General features: G+C 39.9%; 1 protein-coding gene and 2 long non-coding RNA genes across 5 annotated transcripts; 1 reads left to right on the forward strand and 2 right to left on the reverse strand.

Annotated features, from left to right (window-relative positions):
* The first annotated feature begins 872 nt into the window (after positions 1–872).
* On the forward strand, positions 873–13476 carry ppp1r14bb (protein phosphatase 1, regulatory (inhibitor) subunit 14Bb). 3 transcript variants are annotated; one of them, XM_077500677.1, is made up of 5 exons: positions 873–1122; positions 1255–1518; positions 10998–11081; positions 11408–11440; positions 11519–13476. In XM_077500677.1, the coding sequence occupies exons 2-5, from the start codon at positions 1318–1320 to the stop codon at positions 11585–11587; spliced, it is 387 nt and encodes a 128-aa protein (XP_077356803.1). In that variant the 5' UTR covers positions 873–1122; positions 1255–1317; the 3' UTR covers positions 11588–13476. The 3 variants fall into 3 exon arrangements, with proteins under 3 accessions (XP_077356803.1, XP_077356802.1, XP_077356801.1); XM_077500676.1 differs by having other exon boundaries at positions 873–1066; XM_077500675.1 differs by having other exon boundaries at positions 873–1518.
* LOC144003940 (uncharacterized) lies at positions 10748–11641 on the reverse strand. Its single transcript, XR_013279131.1, has 3 exons — positions 11485–11641; positions 10978–11110; positions 10748–10898 (listed from the first exon to the last, which is right to left on the reverse strand). It is a non-coding gene; the product is annotated as an uncharacterized LOC144003940 (long non-coding RNA).
* Positions 13477–14763: 1287 nt separating the features above from the next.
* LOC144004117 (uncharacterized) lies at positions 14764–16287 on the reverse strand. The gene is made up of 2 exons (XR_013279210.1): positions 16031–16287; positions 14764–15072 (listed from the first exon to the last, which is right to left on the reverse strand). It is a non-coding gene; the product is annotated as an uncharacterized LOC144004117 (long non-coding RNA).
* Between the last annotated feature and the right edge of the window lie 156 nt (positions 16288–16443).

Consider the following 16443-nt stretch of genomic DNA (forward strand, 5'->3'; position numbering starts at 1 on the left):
TGTAAGTGCAAGGTTGTGCTCACCCAACCGTAAATTTCAGACATGCTCAATGAATAATTGACGTCTTACTGTCTTGTTACCGCGGCAGCTTTACCGACTTGTAAACATGGAGGTGCTAGTTTCCTTTCTTTTTCTTTTATATTCCAAAATGGTCTCATCTCAAATAGGAGCTGTTTCAAAACAATTCTGCCAATGTTTTCCTTTTATGACATTTCACATTTCCAAAAGGCTTTTTATAGTTCTAAATTTGACATGTATCAGTCCTCCTATTTTTTTTTTTAATCAATAACACATAACATTTAGAACTAATTAAGAAGCCTTTTCAATTAAAAAAAAAAAAAAAGAAAAAGTGAAACGTTTTCAACAACCAGAAATAATCCGGTTGTATTCATTCATCTTTAGCAGATTATCATGAACTGGATGCTTTGGGATTCTACACTGGGAGGGGGGCGGTGGGGAATCATAATTTTTCAATATGTTGACTCTATATCGCTTGACACGGGTCGCAACAAAACTCGTTGGAAGCGGCTGTGTAGCAGTAGTGAAACCCTTGGGTCATATGTGCGCTGTGCATTGTGGGTAAATTGACTTGCAAAAACTCGTGATAAATAACTGTGGGCGTTTGTGCAAAAACAAAACAAAAAAAACCCGAAAAAAAAACTGTAAAATATCAGATTAGAAAATCCAAAGTAAGCACTTTTTTTTTTTTTGCAGGGGGTGGATGCCACGTGAATGTTGATTTGAGTCAAGGGGGTGTGATTAAAAAAAAATAAATAAAAAATAAAAAAATGGTCCACGATGCATACAAGTGGGTGTGGACTGACTTTTAAGGAGGAGACAAAAAGTCCATTTTTATAGTTATTCCATTTTCTTCCTGGGCTACGTCAGTTGCTCTCTTGTCCATCCAGAGAACGAAAACACGCACACGCGCACGCACGCGCACACCTCCTGGGGACGCGTGGAAAGGAAAGAGAGAAAGAGAGAGAGGAAGGGAGAAATAGAGCAAGAGGGACGTTGGCTTTCTCTTTGTACTGGATAAAGAAGAGTTGACTGCCTTCCTTTTTATGTAAGCTGAGTTTGCATGCTGTAAATAGGCCAATAAGCCGGTTACTCTTTGTCCGTGTGAGTGTTTCTTCTGCAGCCTGGCTAACAAAGGCAACTCCTCATTTTAGCAGGATTTTTACATCTCGGTGAAAAGGACAAAAAATTGAGCGTCGATCGCCTCGTGTTTGTCCCCCCCACCCCCTCTTTTAGCACCTCCGGCCCGGGGGGTTGGATCGGATCTCTCTCGTCTCCCCTCCGCCGAACCGAGCGAGCATGGCGGCCGTCACGAGCCCGGAGACGAGCCCTCAGCCCCGGGTGTATTTCCAGACGCCGGCCGGCTCCACGGAGGAGCCCGAGACCCCGGTTCGCAAGCAGGGACGCGTCACCGTCAAATACGACCGCAAGGAACTGAGGAAAAGACTCAACCTGGAGGAGTGGATCATCGACCAGCTAACGGACCTCTACGACTGCGAGGTACAGTAACAGTATTGTAAAACACCCGATCGAACCAATCGATCAGTCAGCCCTGCTAAATAATACATAGTAGGCCTTTTTTTTTTTTTTTTTTTTTTTTTTCCTCACTGATCTCGTGGCCTCTTTCGCTTTTATAGAGTCAGTGTCGTGTGCATGAGGGGATTATATAGCAATGCTGCATTGTTCATATAACGGAGCAAAAATGAATGAATGAAACACAATTAACACATGTATCAGTGTGCAACTACAGGTTGGCTATTCATAGCTCATGCCGCCTTTATAGGCAAGCCCTGAGAAGGGGAGGCTGCTCTGCAAGCTCATTGGTTGAAAGAGCTTTAAAGCACACCTGTGTAATATCCATCAAACACTGCAAATACCATTTTTCTAAATATGTTTATTCCTCTAATGCATAAAAAAATCCACTTTACACCTCAAACTAACCAACACCTTGAAATAAGATTAGCCAATCACAAGGCCTTCAGGGACAACAGGAAATATGCACGAAGGGGGCAGGGGGGTCCATCCTGTAAGGGGGGCTGCTCTAAAAGCTGCACCAGTGAATGTATGTGCACCCCAGCACATTAAAGCAACACTGGTGTTGTAACCCTCAAGTCGCTGGTAAGCTGGGAAGCTCATGTCAACTGTACTGAGCTGGCAATGACCCACATGCTATTCTGAGCTTGACGAATTCTTAGCAGGTTGGGAGTTTTCCTTGAGGAGTGACAGTGACTAGTGACACCTGGCTAGCATGGAGGATACATTCTATTGTTGTGGGTAGTTTGCTCCAGCCAGAAAGTGTCGGGGGAAACTCTAAACGCCACTTAAGGTGATTAAGTGACCCGCAGAGGATTTTGGGATCAATGTACTTTGACTGTCTGCCAATAATGGATTTAATATGCGCGTCTGAGACTCGGACAGTCAGAAATAAAAGTGCATGGAGAGTACAGTAACTATTTGAAGTGAAGGAGAATCTGTAGTTGGTTGCAACTACTAACTTTGCCTTGCACCCTTCTGGGATTATTCTACATAATTTTGAGTGTTTCTGTTGGAATTTCTCAGAATTTGTAAAGTCAGACAAGCTAAAAAAAAAAAAAAAATACGTTTTAATGCAGTCAGTAGTCCTGTGTCCTTTTCTTGAAAAGCATTGCCTACTGGGCCTTACTTTTTAGGCTGTGTTCAGACTGCAGGCTAATCTGATTCCAATCTGATTCTTCCTCAAATTCGATTGTTTATAGCAAGTGTCCAAATGAGGTCTGGCCCTGCTGGGCCACATTATTGACTGCGTTTACATGCAGTTAATATTTGGGTTAAGGTCAAAATTCTGGTTTAAGAGGGTCATTGACTGCATGTAAAGGTAAATCACTGACCCATCTGACAGGTTGCTATAGCGACGACGTCGGAACAGAGGCATCTAGCACGTGTCTCGCAAAAATCAGATTTCATGTTCTTTAATGACTGTTCAGACTACAAGTTAGACAGCCAGTTTCAATCTGGGTGGGCCAAAATTGGATTTTAGCTGGCAGTCTGAACAAGGCTTTAGACTGGAACAGAAAAAAAGCCTTCCCCGACTTAGTCCCACAAAGTTCTGGGGCTTACAGAGAAATTACAGCAATAATCTGTGCTCCTAACATGAGTTGAATGAAGCAAGCCTGTGATCTGACCAACGTGGACTGAGTCCAAGTGGGTGAGTTGACCATGAACAATGAAATTGGTCTGTCTCAACCAGCTTGGTCACAGGAGTTGGGGTCAGGAGCTTTGTTCAGACAATCGACAGCAGGAAGACTTGGACTGAATGAAATGCAAATACAGGAAAATGGGTTAGTTTGGAGTCTTGGTTTCTGTAGTAGCTTGATATGTTTGGTGTTTTGTGGCAGCAAGTGAGAGACTTAGGGCAAATTTAGGGTTCTAGCCCAAATGAATATGTCTAGAAGAAAATCCCTTTGTTCTCATCGAGTCGTTCAACATTTGTCGCTTAAAAGAAGCACCCTGCAGTTTCTTTTCACGATCTATGAAATGCTAGTATCTTCAATCACGTGGACACGCTGGGCTCACTCATGGAGGCTGGGAAAAATGAAGCACGTGCTGTGGAGAGGCCGCTTCAGCTCGGACCAGATATGAGGAGAACGCTGGCACATTCGTCTTCCTCTCCTTTTGTTAGCCACGTGCGTCTTTATTAGGATCTGACAGAAACCAGTTCTACTATTCATATTTAAAAAAAGACTTGGAGTTGATTCCAAAAGGGATTGATAATGTTCCTCATTCACATAATTCCTAGAAAGTACGCCACTGGTCGCCAATTGCGCTGGCATGCCTGCCAGCATGTCGGATGTTCATCCAGCCACCTGCTCCATCAGTGCGAACAGCCAGGAGACTGGCACCATGGCAACCAGGCGTGTTCATGTTTTACCCGTTTAGTCACCCATCCTTAAAAAAAAGCCTCTGCCTCCAGTTTCACTATTCTTTCATGATTTTACCGTATACATTTTGCAAGGTTGTAACTAAAAGCACTCGTATAAACAGTTTTCTCCATTTAAATGAATTGAAATGCTATTAATTCGTAAGTCAAGGTACTTTTGCCCAAAGCTAAGCTAGCATGTTAACATTAGCTAACACCACTTGTTGCGGTTTCTTAGACCTAAGTGACATTGTATGAATTAATTTGAAACAAAGTAAACATAAAGAATTACTCATGTTGTTGTATTATGATGGTTAGTCCTTTCACAAGTGTACACCACATTACCACAATAATGAAATTTTGGTTCCTCTTCCTCTACCGGAGATAATTAGCACCATTTAGATCACAAGCTTGTTGATTTTTATCTTAATTACTTTAATTATGCCGAGTCTTAAACACAGATGTCGTGCCAAGGGAGGCCCAAACTGTCCACAAACAAAAACACATAAAACACAACATGCAACGTTGTCTTAAACCTTAAATTTAAGCATCTGAATACCAAACAGTGATTGACTCAGCGAGCTAAAAAGGGTGACAACAAAAAGTGGTTGTAGCTCAGCGGGAAGTGAAAGACCCCAGTGTGTCTCAGCAAGCAAACCCCCCTCACACAGACACACGCATTTGTGTTAATAGTTTACACGTGGCTCCATGCAGAGCACACAATTCCAGTTGGATGATGGTGTGGAGTGAGTCAGCGTGTAGTGTGTTTTGAAACTGTGGACTCACAAGGAGTGGAGGTGACTAAGTGTATTCCTGGATTCCTTGAGTAAGGTCGTGAGGCAGCACAACAAATGCAGATGGAGGGAAGAAATTGAGGAGTAAGAAATATGGAGAACAAGGGATGTGAGTCATTAAGTGGAATGTTTGGCCGTTTTCTCACACTTCCTGTGTAAAAAGAGACAAATTAAGTTCAGCGCTACAAGTATAAACAACCCACCACATTCGCCTTTTGACTCATGAGAAATGAGTAAATCTGGATATTCCAATATAAGGCGATTCAATAATGACTACAGTACATGTGTTATAGCAATGCCCTAGTTATGGGGTTGTTTTAAATATACACATGTATACACTCTGCACTTAATTGCAGTTTTTGTTGTAGTTGTTGTGAACAACAGCCCACTTGTTTGTATTCAGATTCAGAATTTCTTTAAATAAAGAGAAGGAAAATCTAATTTAAGGAGTTTATTTATGTTTGAAACATGTAAAGTGAGGACCAACGTAAAATATAGATGTATTTCAGCCTATTTCTTTTTTGGTTATTCGTGGATTATTCCAAAGAATGTTTTCTTAGTATTTTTACCAAAATGAACCATTTATTGAATGTTTGGTGTGACAGGGAACTTTACCTGGATGATGTTAAACATCGGAACGAGTTGTGCATTTTTATGTGCATTTTTCAATGCCATGACAAAGACGCAGGTAGTTCCCAGAATGCATTGCGCGATTTTCATCTCTTGACTCGGCCTGGGTTGTTTGTCAAAACGCCGTGTCGGCCGTGTTGAGCTGCACGCACGGATGACTTCACTCTTTCCAGTGTTGTGTTTCAAGTACCGGCTCAACTTGACGAGCTTGTCATTTTGTCTCATGTCACACGGGCCAGCCTGTCAGCCAAGTGTGAGGGGCTGAGGGCTGATTTCCGTGAAACCGTTCAAAAGAGGCTAAACAGTCAGTGATCAATCGATTGAAAATTTGTGGATTCTTTCAATTGTAAAACCTATGTTGTGTCGCCAGTGGTGACATAATGGTAATCTGCATTAATCCGTGTTTGTGTGCATTTCTATTTTAATCTGCTCTTAATCTCTGTGTTTCGGTTGTAGTGAGTGGAGAAATTTGTGCATGGCTTTGACATTAATCTACATTGTTGCTAGGAACAAATTAGCCAAATCGTCCATCCATCCATCCATCCATCCATTTTATGAACCGCTTGAATGTTGCAAGATGCTTAGAAAATTTGGTGTGCTTGACAGAACATGGTCTGGTCTGGTGTGGTGGATGTCACCCTGGGGGCTGTCTGGCCGACAGTCGCACACAAGTTAAGTAAATATTATAAAATTTAAAAAAAGAAGAACCACTGTGCCAGACCAAACAAGACGTTTTATGAATCATTCAATTACATGGAGCAGCTATGATTTTGGGCATCATTTGGAGCATTGTCACTGAGCCATAAATGGACACAACACCAAATTAAAAAAGGCCAAAAATGTAGGTATACTGAAGTAATTATGGTTGTAGTGGAACACATAGATTGAAGGGAACCACTGTTTTTAGAGGGTCCTTGTACTTCTGGTCAAACGTAGTACTTTAAAGTGAGTAAAGATACCTCACTTCTCTGCTGTATGCATTATACTGTCTGTCCGCTAACTTTGTATGGAGACACATGTTTTCCTGGCATGCTTCAAGCACTGCAGGCAGGCAGCCTTTTGTGGTTTGGCCCCCTCATGGGGCACTTCCATAACATTCAGAAGGCGATAGAGGCCTGTTTGCATTTTATCTGTCCTGATATGTTTTTGCAAGGCTCAGGCAGGCTGCATTGAATGCGGGCTTTGTGTTGTTTTAGGTGATTTTTTTTTTTTTTTTTTTTTAGACCATAAAGGTACTAGATGATGTGTGAGCTCAGATGAACCGAAATAGATTGTGTGAAAGCTGTCTCCGAGTGCAGGAGAGACTGTTCGGACAGACTTGAAAGAGCTTGCAACACTGTTTTGGATGCTTTGAGACCAGATACAGAAAGTTGTGGCTGGCTTTCATCACTCAACAAATGAAAGAAAGAGAAGTGTTAGGAGGAAGTGCATTCAATCTGATTAATTTCCGCGACCTTTATATAAAGTGCACTATATTGATTTTGGATTGTTTGTCTGACTTCATTCATTAGCAGCACACCAAAGCGACTTTAGCCGTTTTTACTCTTAAAGCTAGTCTTTCAAAAGCTTAAAAAAATTTGATGGTTAGGGGTGTGAATTGCCTAGTACCTGACGATTCGATTCGTATCACGATTCACAGGTCACGATTCGATTCGATACCGATTAATCCCGATACGAATGGTCGCGATTCGATACCGATTAATCCCGATACGAATTTATAAGTCGATTGTTGCGATTTTTTTTCATTCATATTTAGAAAATACTAATCAGTAAGCCCCTGCGATTGGTTGGCAACCAGTCCAGGGTGTCCCCCGCCTACTGCCCAGAGCCAGCTGAGATAGGCGCCAGCAGCCCCCGCGACCCTTGTGAGGAATAAGCGGTCAAGAAAATGGATGGATGGATAATCAGTAAGCTTGTAGAGTGTAAGATTTATATGAAAATGTATTATTTATTTATCTGAAATTTCAGTCTTATAGAGGTTGTAATCTGTTTCATGTTTGAACAGCATTAAAATAAAATATTAAGGCTTAATGTTCCGTTCATATAACATTCTTCCATGCTCAAGGTGTGAATCCTAAAAAAAAAAAAAAAAAAAAAAAAAATCGATTCTGCCGATTATTGAATCGATTCGAGAATCGCGCGATGTAGTATCGCGATATATCGGCGAATCGATTTTTTTTTTTTTTTTTAACACCCCTAGTAGCTACCATAAAGTAAAATGTTTACAATCGCATTCGCCAGTGATGGGTAAAAGAAGAAAAATGTTGCCGGAAAGTGAAACAAGCGGCATTGTTTAAGCGCCACGCGGCCGACTTTTTCTACCCCTTCCTGCTTCCCGTTAGCCGCCTGCCATCACTTCCCTGTCTGGTATGTCCTCAAGCACCCCTCTCCCCCTTCACTCTCAGCCAGCCAAAACATTGTTGTTGATAAACCAGAGCAGGTCAACAGGGTTAACCCCAAACCTAAGGCCAGCCTCTTGGATTCTATTTTTACTCTCTAGTCAATAAAAAGTACCTTGATGTCAGCCATTTGGAACCCATTGTTGGCGGGGGGTGTTTGTGTTTGTCCTCGTGTCCCACCCTGAATTACACTTTTACACCAGGCAGCCACATAGTGGTGTCAGTCCCTCCACAAAAGATGATTTGATTGCACATTTCTCGATACATGGGGTACGATACGATTCAAGGATAGAGCGATTTCACAATTTGGTTCGATTCAGTGGAATTATGATTCAACTCAATATGGTATGACTAGGGGTGTTAAAAAAAAAATCGATTCGGCGATATATCGCGATACTACATCGCGCGATTCTCGAATCGATTCAATAATCGGCAGAATCGTTTTTTTTTTTTTTTTTTTTTTTTTTTTTTAGGATTCACACCTTGAGCATGGAAGAATGTTATATGAACGGAACATTAAGCCTTAATATTTTATTTTAATGCTGTTCAAACATGAAACAGATTACAACCTCTATAAGACTGAAATTTCAGATAAATAAATAATACATTTTCATATAAATCTTACACTCTACAAGCTTACTGATTAGTATTTTCTAGATATGAATGAAAAAAAATCGCAACAATCGACTTATAAATTCGTATCGGGATTAATCGGTATCGAATCGTGACCATTCGTATCGGGATTAATCGGTATCGAATCGAATCGTGACCTGTGAATCGTGATACGAATCGAATCGTCAGGTACTAGGCAATTCACACCCCTAGGTATGACTGCAACTTTTGTCATATTTGCAACATATAAAAACTTTCCAAAGCCCAAACCGTCTATCCCTTCCTGTTTAGAATCACTTTCAGCAATGTTGGAAGTTAACATTTAGGCTCATTAGGAGCTAAACTAAGTCCCTCTGACTCATGATCAGGATTTTCCAGCTAAACCAAAGTGTTGGCTTAAAAAGCCTGACTTGTTTCATCACCCAGCGGAATGGGCCTGCACTGTGTTTGCGCTGACCCACTTTGTGTCTTAAGTCTAAATGCAGCTTGTTGTACATGACGGGTGTAGGCTCTGCTGTGTGTCAGCTGTTTGAGCTGTGCAATCCGGAAGCTGATTCTACTACATGCTAAGAGAAATCCTATCTGGGCCTCTCTGCTCGTCTCCCAAACACACACACAATGACACAACTGCTTTCGCACTGTCACATTTCATTCTGCTTTTAGCTGCTTTCGGCCAACACACAGTGTGTCTGCGTCAGTGTTGGTGTAATCACGTTTTAATTGAGCATTTGTTTCAGTTATTCTTTCACATAACACTAGAGGGAGCTACTTTGCCACTACTCGTGGTACAAGTCGTGAAAATTAGATTTTGTTATGTTGAGAACATGCATCTGAAGATTAATTGAGTACTTGAAGTGTGTTCAAGTTTCTTAATGCAAATATTCTCATTAATATCTGTCAGTTTCTCGAGGAATAAGAATTTTTCACTAAGCTGTTATGCGTGTTTGGCAAAGGTTGACAAGGTTGCCAAACAGGATATAAACTAATCTCTACAACGGCTTTCTCACTTACTATTTTTTTTTTTTTACTTTGTTGGCCTTTTGGGCCTGGTGTGTATTACTAAATGACAGCAAAATACAACCCTAGTGGATTAATAGATTGCTTAACCCAAATGTTTCTTTAACTGAGACTTAGCTAGATGTTCTCTTCTTATCACTTCGGAAGCAAAGTGTACGGCTTTGTTTGGCAAGAAAAAAAAAAGCTGTACTTGCAAATTTCTGGCAGCAAACTGTGAGTCAATGCTTTGCAAGGCAGCACAAAGGACGCCCGCGGAAAACAGACAAAAAAATCCAGTCTGGGGGTTGTTTTGGGAATCCTCCCTTGTGGAGTTTCCTTTTTCTTTGTGTCTCCCCTCCAAAGTCTGACTTTTCCAGCCCGGCTGCCCTCTGGCTTACAGGTTCCGCACAGGCTTTTCAATCGATTTCAAGTTGGTTGGTTTTAAACAAGCACGCTTGGTGGAGAAGAAAAAAAAAAAGCCTATTTATGGACACATGATGGCCACATTTTTTGCGAGAGTGATATCAACCTGTCTGGGTGTGCTTGAGTAAAAATTTGTCGATAATACATGAGTGAAAAAGATTGCATTCATGTGACACACATGGACCAGTGTGGGGTTTGTTTGTGGGGAGTGGGCAGGTGCGGAGACAGCTGGTGTGGGCAACTCGGGCCGAGGGGGAAGCAGAGAGACGCCAGATTCCTGGAGAAGCGCGTCAATATAGGGCAGCAACCCCAAATGTAGAGCTGAACAATTAATCAAATTCAAATTTACATTTCAATGCAGTAGAATGCAGTTTTTAATTGCAGAGGCTGCAATTAAAAAAAAACAAAAAACTCCGCTTCATTTCTGTTGGCCAGGAGGCTTAAATAAAAACGTTTCCTGTTCACATTTTTTTGTTGATTCATTAAAATGATGACAACACTGGTTAGAGGGGGCCCCATTTAATTTATGCTTGGGGCCCCCAACAGACCCTAGAATCATTTCTGAGCCTTAATTCAAGGTACATGTATTTGCGAGGGTGTGTGGCCATTAATTCCGTGCAATTTTAAAGAAAAATGCTGTATTATTTGAGAAATATAGCATTTTCTTTAAAATAGTCTGTTTTTGTGTTTGTTTGTTAAATTTGTTATGTCAAAATTACTAACGGTATCAATACTTAGTATCTATAGTGGTGACTACTCAAGAGTTGGTATCAGTCTGAAAAAGTGGTATCAAACATTGCTATATAAAACAAAAACATGTATGTATGTATGTATGTATAATAAATATATCATTTATTGTAGTACGGATTGGTTTATTGCATTTGTTTGTTGAGAAATATACATGGAATGAAATCTTATTAAATTGCAGTTGCAATGTTGAAGGAATGTCTTTTTTTTTTTTAAATTGCAGTTAGATTATTTTTTCAAAATTATTAAAAGTGGGGAAACCGTGAGACGACTGAGGGCTGTGTTTATTTTCTTTTTGATGAACTCCTGAAAACGTCCTTTGTTTCGCCATTATTGTCACTTGTGGAAGGATGTCTCCCTCTCGAGGTCACAGTCGGTACTTCACTGTAAAAAGAAAAAATATGAAAGTGCCACTGCAACATTCAAGACACTGCGCCTCTACTATTCCGAGTGGTGGTGTTACCTGGCTCACTTTCTTCGCAGGAGGAGGCCATCCCAGAACTTGAGATTGACGTTGATGAACTGCTGGATATGCCCAGTGATGTGGAGCGGGCCGCCAGGGTCAAGGTAGGACACTATCAGGATGCTTTCTTAACCTTGTTGGAGGAATTTAACCCCAACAGTTTGCTATGCAGTATACACGTTCACAAATCCCTTCTTTATTGAAAAATAACATTTAAACATATTTTTTCATTCAAGACATGTATATTGGTTCACAAAATGAAAGCGAGATTAGCCTTTTCATTGAATCTGAATACAGACATCACAGGTGCTCAGAGCTCAGGTAACGACCAATCATGGCTCACCTGTTTTTTTGGTTTGGAATCTGGTGATGACACTTTTTTTTTTTAAAGTGCATCAGTAGATAAAAATGATCTCTTTCTGTCTCACAGGACTTACTGGTGGACTGCTTTAAACCCACTGAGGTAAGAAGTCTCTTCAAATGTGTTTTAAATGTTTGTATTCCTACCGAGTGGGGCTCAAGTGTGTCGTTTCTGACGTAGGACTTCATCTCAGAGCTCCTGGACAAGATCCGAGGGATGCAGAAGCTTTCCACACCTCAGAAGAAATGATGTCATCCCTCCTATTACCTCATCCTTGGTTCATCAGCCACCTCTCGTCTTCCTTTCACCCGCCCACTCACGCTTTTTCGTCATCAAGTGCTGGAGTTTAAGGGAAGACTAGTCATATTTTACTCATCAGGTTTAGTCAAACAAACAACTAGTTCATCATCTGCTTTATTTGGAGGTCATTTTTTCTACATAAGTCCTTGCAGAGTTTAGGGGTGATCTTTACTGTACACCACCAATGCCTCCTTTTTACCGCCCCGAGATGCATTTAAAGACTGCTGAAAAAATCTGCACTCTGACCACCAACAATAACACATGGTGTATTTTTAGACCAGCGTCGTTGAGAAAAAAAAAAAAAAAGAAAAAAAAAAAGAAGTTGTACTGTAGATGTGGCTAAAGTAGGTTTTCCTAAATTCTGGTGTTTTTCAGCCCTCTAATGTGCAGCGTGCCTGCGCATACTCTGGTTGCTAAATATTACAATCATCATAGCACGTTTTCTTCATTTGAGAGGGTTTTATTTTTCTGCTGTTCATATGAGAAAGTTAATTTTTAGTAAAGGACTGGTTCCTGTTGTAGTTTTTTTTTTTTTTTTTGTCACTTACTCAACTAAGCTGCCTTGTTGTTTTTATAATTATTAAACTATTTTACTCTTTATCCCCTTTCTTGCTGCTGCTCTTTCTCCTTTTCTGGCCATTTTCAGCCCACTTCATTCTTTTGTGCTCTGCTCATCGTGGTCGCGTGAAGGTGGAAAATGTCACCAGGGCTGCATGGTGATTTCATGATGTCATGCAAGTCGCCAATTGGGTGACAAGTAGAAGGAAAGTTTAAATTTGTAACACTTTGAACCCTCCCCCATCCTTCAAAATTGAGGCGCGGAAATGCATGAACTAGCAACAGCTGTCTCTCAGCTGTGTTCTCTGTAGCTGCAGCTGCCAATTATATCCGAGAATGAGACATTTGTCTCAAATCCCAAGCCTGTCCGGTCCTGAGACTGATCGGTGGCCAATAGGAGAAGCACAAACGTTTTGCTGTGATTCCTGTGACCAATCGCCAGCACCTGTGGTAACAGCAGGACAACGCGTCAATGTGTGCGCACCGTCTCACTCGTGTCCTCGCTCTCCTCCATTTTCATCCACTTGCTTCTTTTCACTTTTTTTTTTTAAGAAACAGATGTTGCCTTAGGTATTATTTATGTTACACAAACCAAATAAATGGAAGACATTTTTTAAGATGTATTTCAAGTGTGTTACTGAGCTTTTTTCTTTTTTTTTTTAAACAAAGGAGATTCTTATGTTTTGGCTTCTTTTATTATTGTTTATTTTTAGAAGTGTGTGTTTAATACTTAGGCCTTGATGCAGTGATCCTGTTTAGATAACGTTCTTGACATTTACCATTTGAATACTGATCTGTTTTTAATGCGATCGTGAAATGTTTTTCATGCCAGGCCTTCGATTTACACAAACAAAAATCTAATCAGAGGCTTTTTCTGGTGTGATTGCTTTTGCTGTCCTTGTGTCTTACCCACACTTGCGCTGTTGGCATGAAACTTCAAGATTGTACTACAAGAAGAGGCAAGGTCAATCAGAGTCAGAGTATTAGAGTGGATTTTTTTTTTTCAGAATCCAGGTTTGAATTGCATATACCTTTTTAGACTGTTCAGATTTTTTTTTTAACTGTTGGAGAAAATTGCAAAAAAAAAAAAAATAAATCAATATACTGATTATTGTCATTGAGGCTAAATACAAGAGCTAAACAGTGCAAAAAGGAGCTTGTGGTTTTTTGGACAATTGAATCAAACCAACAAACAAATGTAGCAATATCAACAACAGGTCTTGTTTTTGTCCAATTTTGTTACACTTTTATGCAACTTTAATAAAAACATGTAAAACAAAGTTTACCACTTTCCTTTGTCAATGGATGCCGGTACACATGAAGGGAATTAACGTCACCTTGTGGTTAATTGCTCTGTACTGCCAAACTTTCAGTTTCTTGAACGTATAAAACGAAAATAAATGCAATTAATACTAATGCAAAATTCGAATTTTGCTTTTGAATTTTGTACAAGGTGAATTTTACTTAATTGCGTAGAGGCTACCTTTCTTTACGCAGTACTTTGTTAATTCTGAACCGTAGGCCTATGTAAAATGACGTCACAATGAGGGCCACGGACATATGAATGGATGGACTGTCAAAAAAAAAAAATTAAAAAATGGATGGACTGTCAAAAAAAAAAAGAGGAAAAAAATGGATGGACTGCCATAGGAGCCAGAGGGTAGCCATCTTACGTTGCCACTTTTACCCTGAGATGGATAAAACGGGTGGATTTTTACCATGTAATTCATATTCCACAAACGAAATATTAATTAGAATGCCGTGGTTAGACTGCGGTGCATTCAACATATTGTCAAGAAAAAATTATTTTTTTTTACTAGTGTCTCGGCTTTCGCAATCATTCATTATTTATTTAACAACATGTCAAAAGCGTAGAGAATTTGAAAAAAATATGTACATCATTCTCAAAAGAAACTATTCTTGTCTGTATCGTTCGCTTCCTGGACTGGAAATAAACTGATGTGCAAAATCACGTCCCGCCTCTTCCGTGGGATATACCCCATTAGTTTGACGCAGCTATTAGGAGCACAACTGCTGGAAGAGCACGTTTGCTTGTTGTTCTACGCCACTTTGCATTGTTTCAAATTACATACTCCAATTCTTAGTTTTGACTATAAATAAAGGCAGACCTTTGTCTTAAATGATCCAAATTGGCCAACAAAAACGTATTCTGTTGCCATATGCTAAATCTAACAGGAAGTCCGCCATTTTGATTTTATTTTGGGAATTGTGCATCATTTTTTACCTTTTAATGAATGAATTTGTATGCACAAGGCATGGCAAAAACATTTACATTTTAGACAGTCCTTGTCCTATGTAGCAGTACCCCAATGTGCCAGCCTACTAACTTACTAAGTGCTAATTGTACCAATATGTGCAGATTGCTACATAAATTATTCTGGTTGAAGTTTGCTGTTACAGTTTATATCTGACCAACCAATCAGTTAAAAGAAAAATGATGACATCTTCAAGTCCTGTGCAGACGAAGTGACAGCCAGCACTCAAAACAAAACAAGAAAAAAGTGCTTCTTCCAAAACAAATTCAAAAATGAAACACAGGAAGTCAGTTCCATTTTGACAAGTGTTTATTTATTTCCTCCTTAAAGCTGTTTGCTGAGTTTACGCGCCTGCCTCTCGCGGGCTTCGAAGGCCAACTTGGTCTCCATTAGCTCATCCAGCTGACGCCTTATGTGCGCCATGTCCAGCTGCGAGGCCTCGCACTGCTGCCGCAGCGCCGCCGACTCGACCCGTAGCTGCGTGGCGGCCAGCGAAAGTTGCTCGCTGCGCTCGCGGCACTGCGTCTGCATTCGCTTGGCGTCGCGCAGCAGCGACTCCACGCTCACCGTCACAGAGTCAAACTGGTCTTGAGACATCTCCTGGTAAAGCGGGAAAATAGTTCAAATGTCAGTGCAATCAAATGTTTTTGGGTTTTTTTTTTCACGGTCTGAAAAATGCCTGATCAGAATTGCTTTCCAAATCAATCATTCAAGTCATCAGATATATATATTTGCATTAACAAACAAAAATACCAATACAAAGTATGCATGTGAAGTGACGGCATTAGTTTGTCCACTTCGGGTCGCCATCCTTAAAATCTACGTTGCAGTGTCTGCGACTTTGAATGCGTGTGGCTTTAAAAGGTGGGGCCTAGTCTGGTGAGTGACGTTGGCGTCAGCAAGTGTTTGCTTATCTTAGCCAGTCAATGTGTTGAATGATTATGATTATGTGTTTATTTGTTCAATAAAGCTATGTGGTAGGCTATATGAAATTAGCTAACAATGTTTAGCAATGGTACGTGTTCTGTAAGCAAATTCTACTTTCTGGTACACATGCTGGACTTTTTTTAAGTATAAAATGATCCCAAAATTTTGACATTTTTGTTTTATTTAGACTTAGTCTTGACTTTATTGATCCCTTTGGGATGCTCCCTCTGGGAAATTTACACATCCAGCAGCAATAAGAACAGATAATAAAATAAAAAAATAATTCAATCAATCAATAAATAAGGTTATTACACCAGAGCTTGAATTAATAATAATAATAATAATAATAATAATAATAATTAAAATAAAGTAAAAAATAAAAATTCAAATCAATCAATAAATAAGGTTATTACACCAGAGATTGAATTAATAATAATAATAATAATAATAATAATAATAATAATAAACATTCAATCAATCAATCAATAAGGTTATTACACTGGAGATTGAATTCAATAAATTAAATTATCAAAATAATAATTAATTCAACCATGACACTTTAATATTTAATGCATCATATATTGGAGGTGCAATAATTAAGTGCTGCAGTTGATGTGCAGGAAAAGCTTACCATGGATTCCAGAGTCAGATCTATAACAAGCCTAGTACTTGTCTTTTCAGTCTCAACTTCCAGATGTTTCTCCGTCTGCTCCAGAGTGCTTCCTTTCTTGGGTCTATTTTCTATAGAAATTCTGGGGCTGTATTTGAATAATCAATGTAGCTCAAAAGTGAAGCTTCTTCAGGCTGTGGAAGAAGCCCCGTTCATCTCCCCGCATCTCGTCCCATGGTGTCTTCCTGTCAACGCGTATGTTTTACCTCTGAGCTCAAGTGCAGTCTGTTAATCCCAAGAGATTAAACACTTAAAAGAGAGCGAAAGAGAGACGTGAGATGGCAGCTGTAAGCTTATTAAGTCTATTTCCATTGATCTGGAACTGTGGCTCCGCTTCATGATGACACTTAGAATGTTGATTCAACAAAAAAAAG

Source organism: Festucalex cinctus, chromosome 16 (genome assembly GCF_051991245.1).
Source record: "Festucalex cinctus isolate MCC-2025b chromosome 16, RoL_Fcin_1.0, whole genome shotgun sequence".
In the NCBI taxonomy this organism is placed as follows: domain Eukaryota; kingdom Metazoa; phylum Chordata; class Actinopteri; order Syngnathiformes; family Syngnathidae; genus Festucalex; species Festucalex cinctus.

What these genes read in the sequence shown, in the direction of transcription:
- ppp1r14bb (XM_077500675.1), top strand. Translation starts at nt 1,318, where the DNA reads ATGGCGGCCGTCACGAGCCCGGAGACGAGCCCTCAGCCCCGGGTGTAT. An exon ending in CGGACCTCTACGACTGCGAG is followed by an intron (nt 1,519 to 10,997) that starts GTACAGTAACAG and finishes CTTTCTTCGCAG; the next exon opens with GAGGAGGCCATCCCAGAACT. An exon ending in AGCGGGCCGCCAGGGTCAAG is followed by an intron (nt 11,082 to 11,407) that starts GTAGGACACTAT and finishes TCTGTCTCACAG; the next exon opens with GACTTACTGGTGGACTGCTT.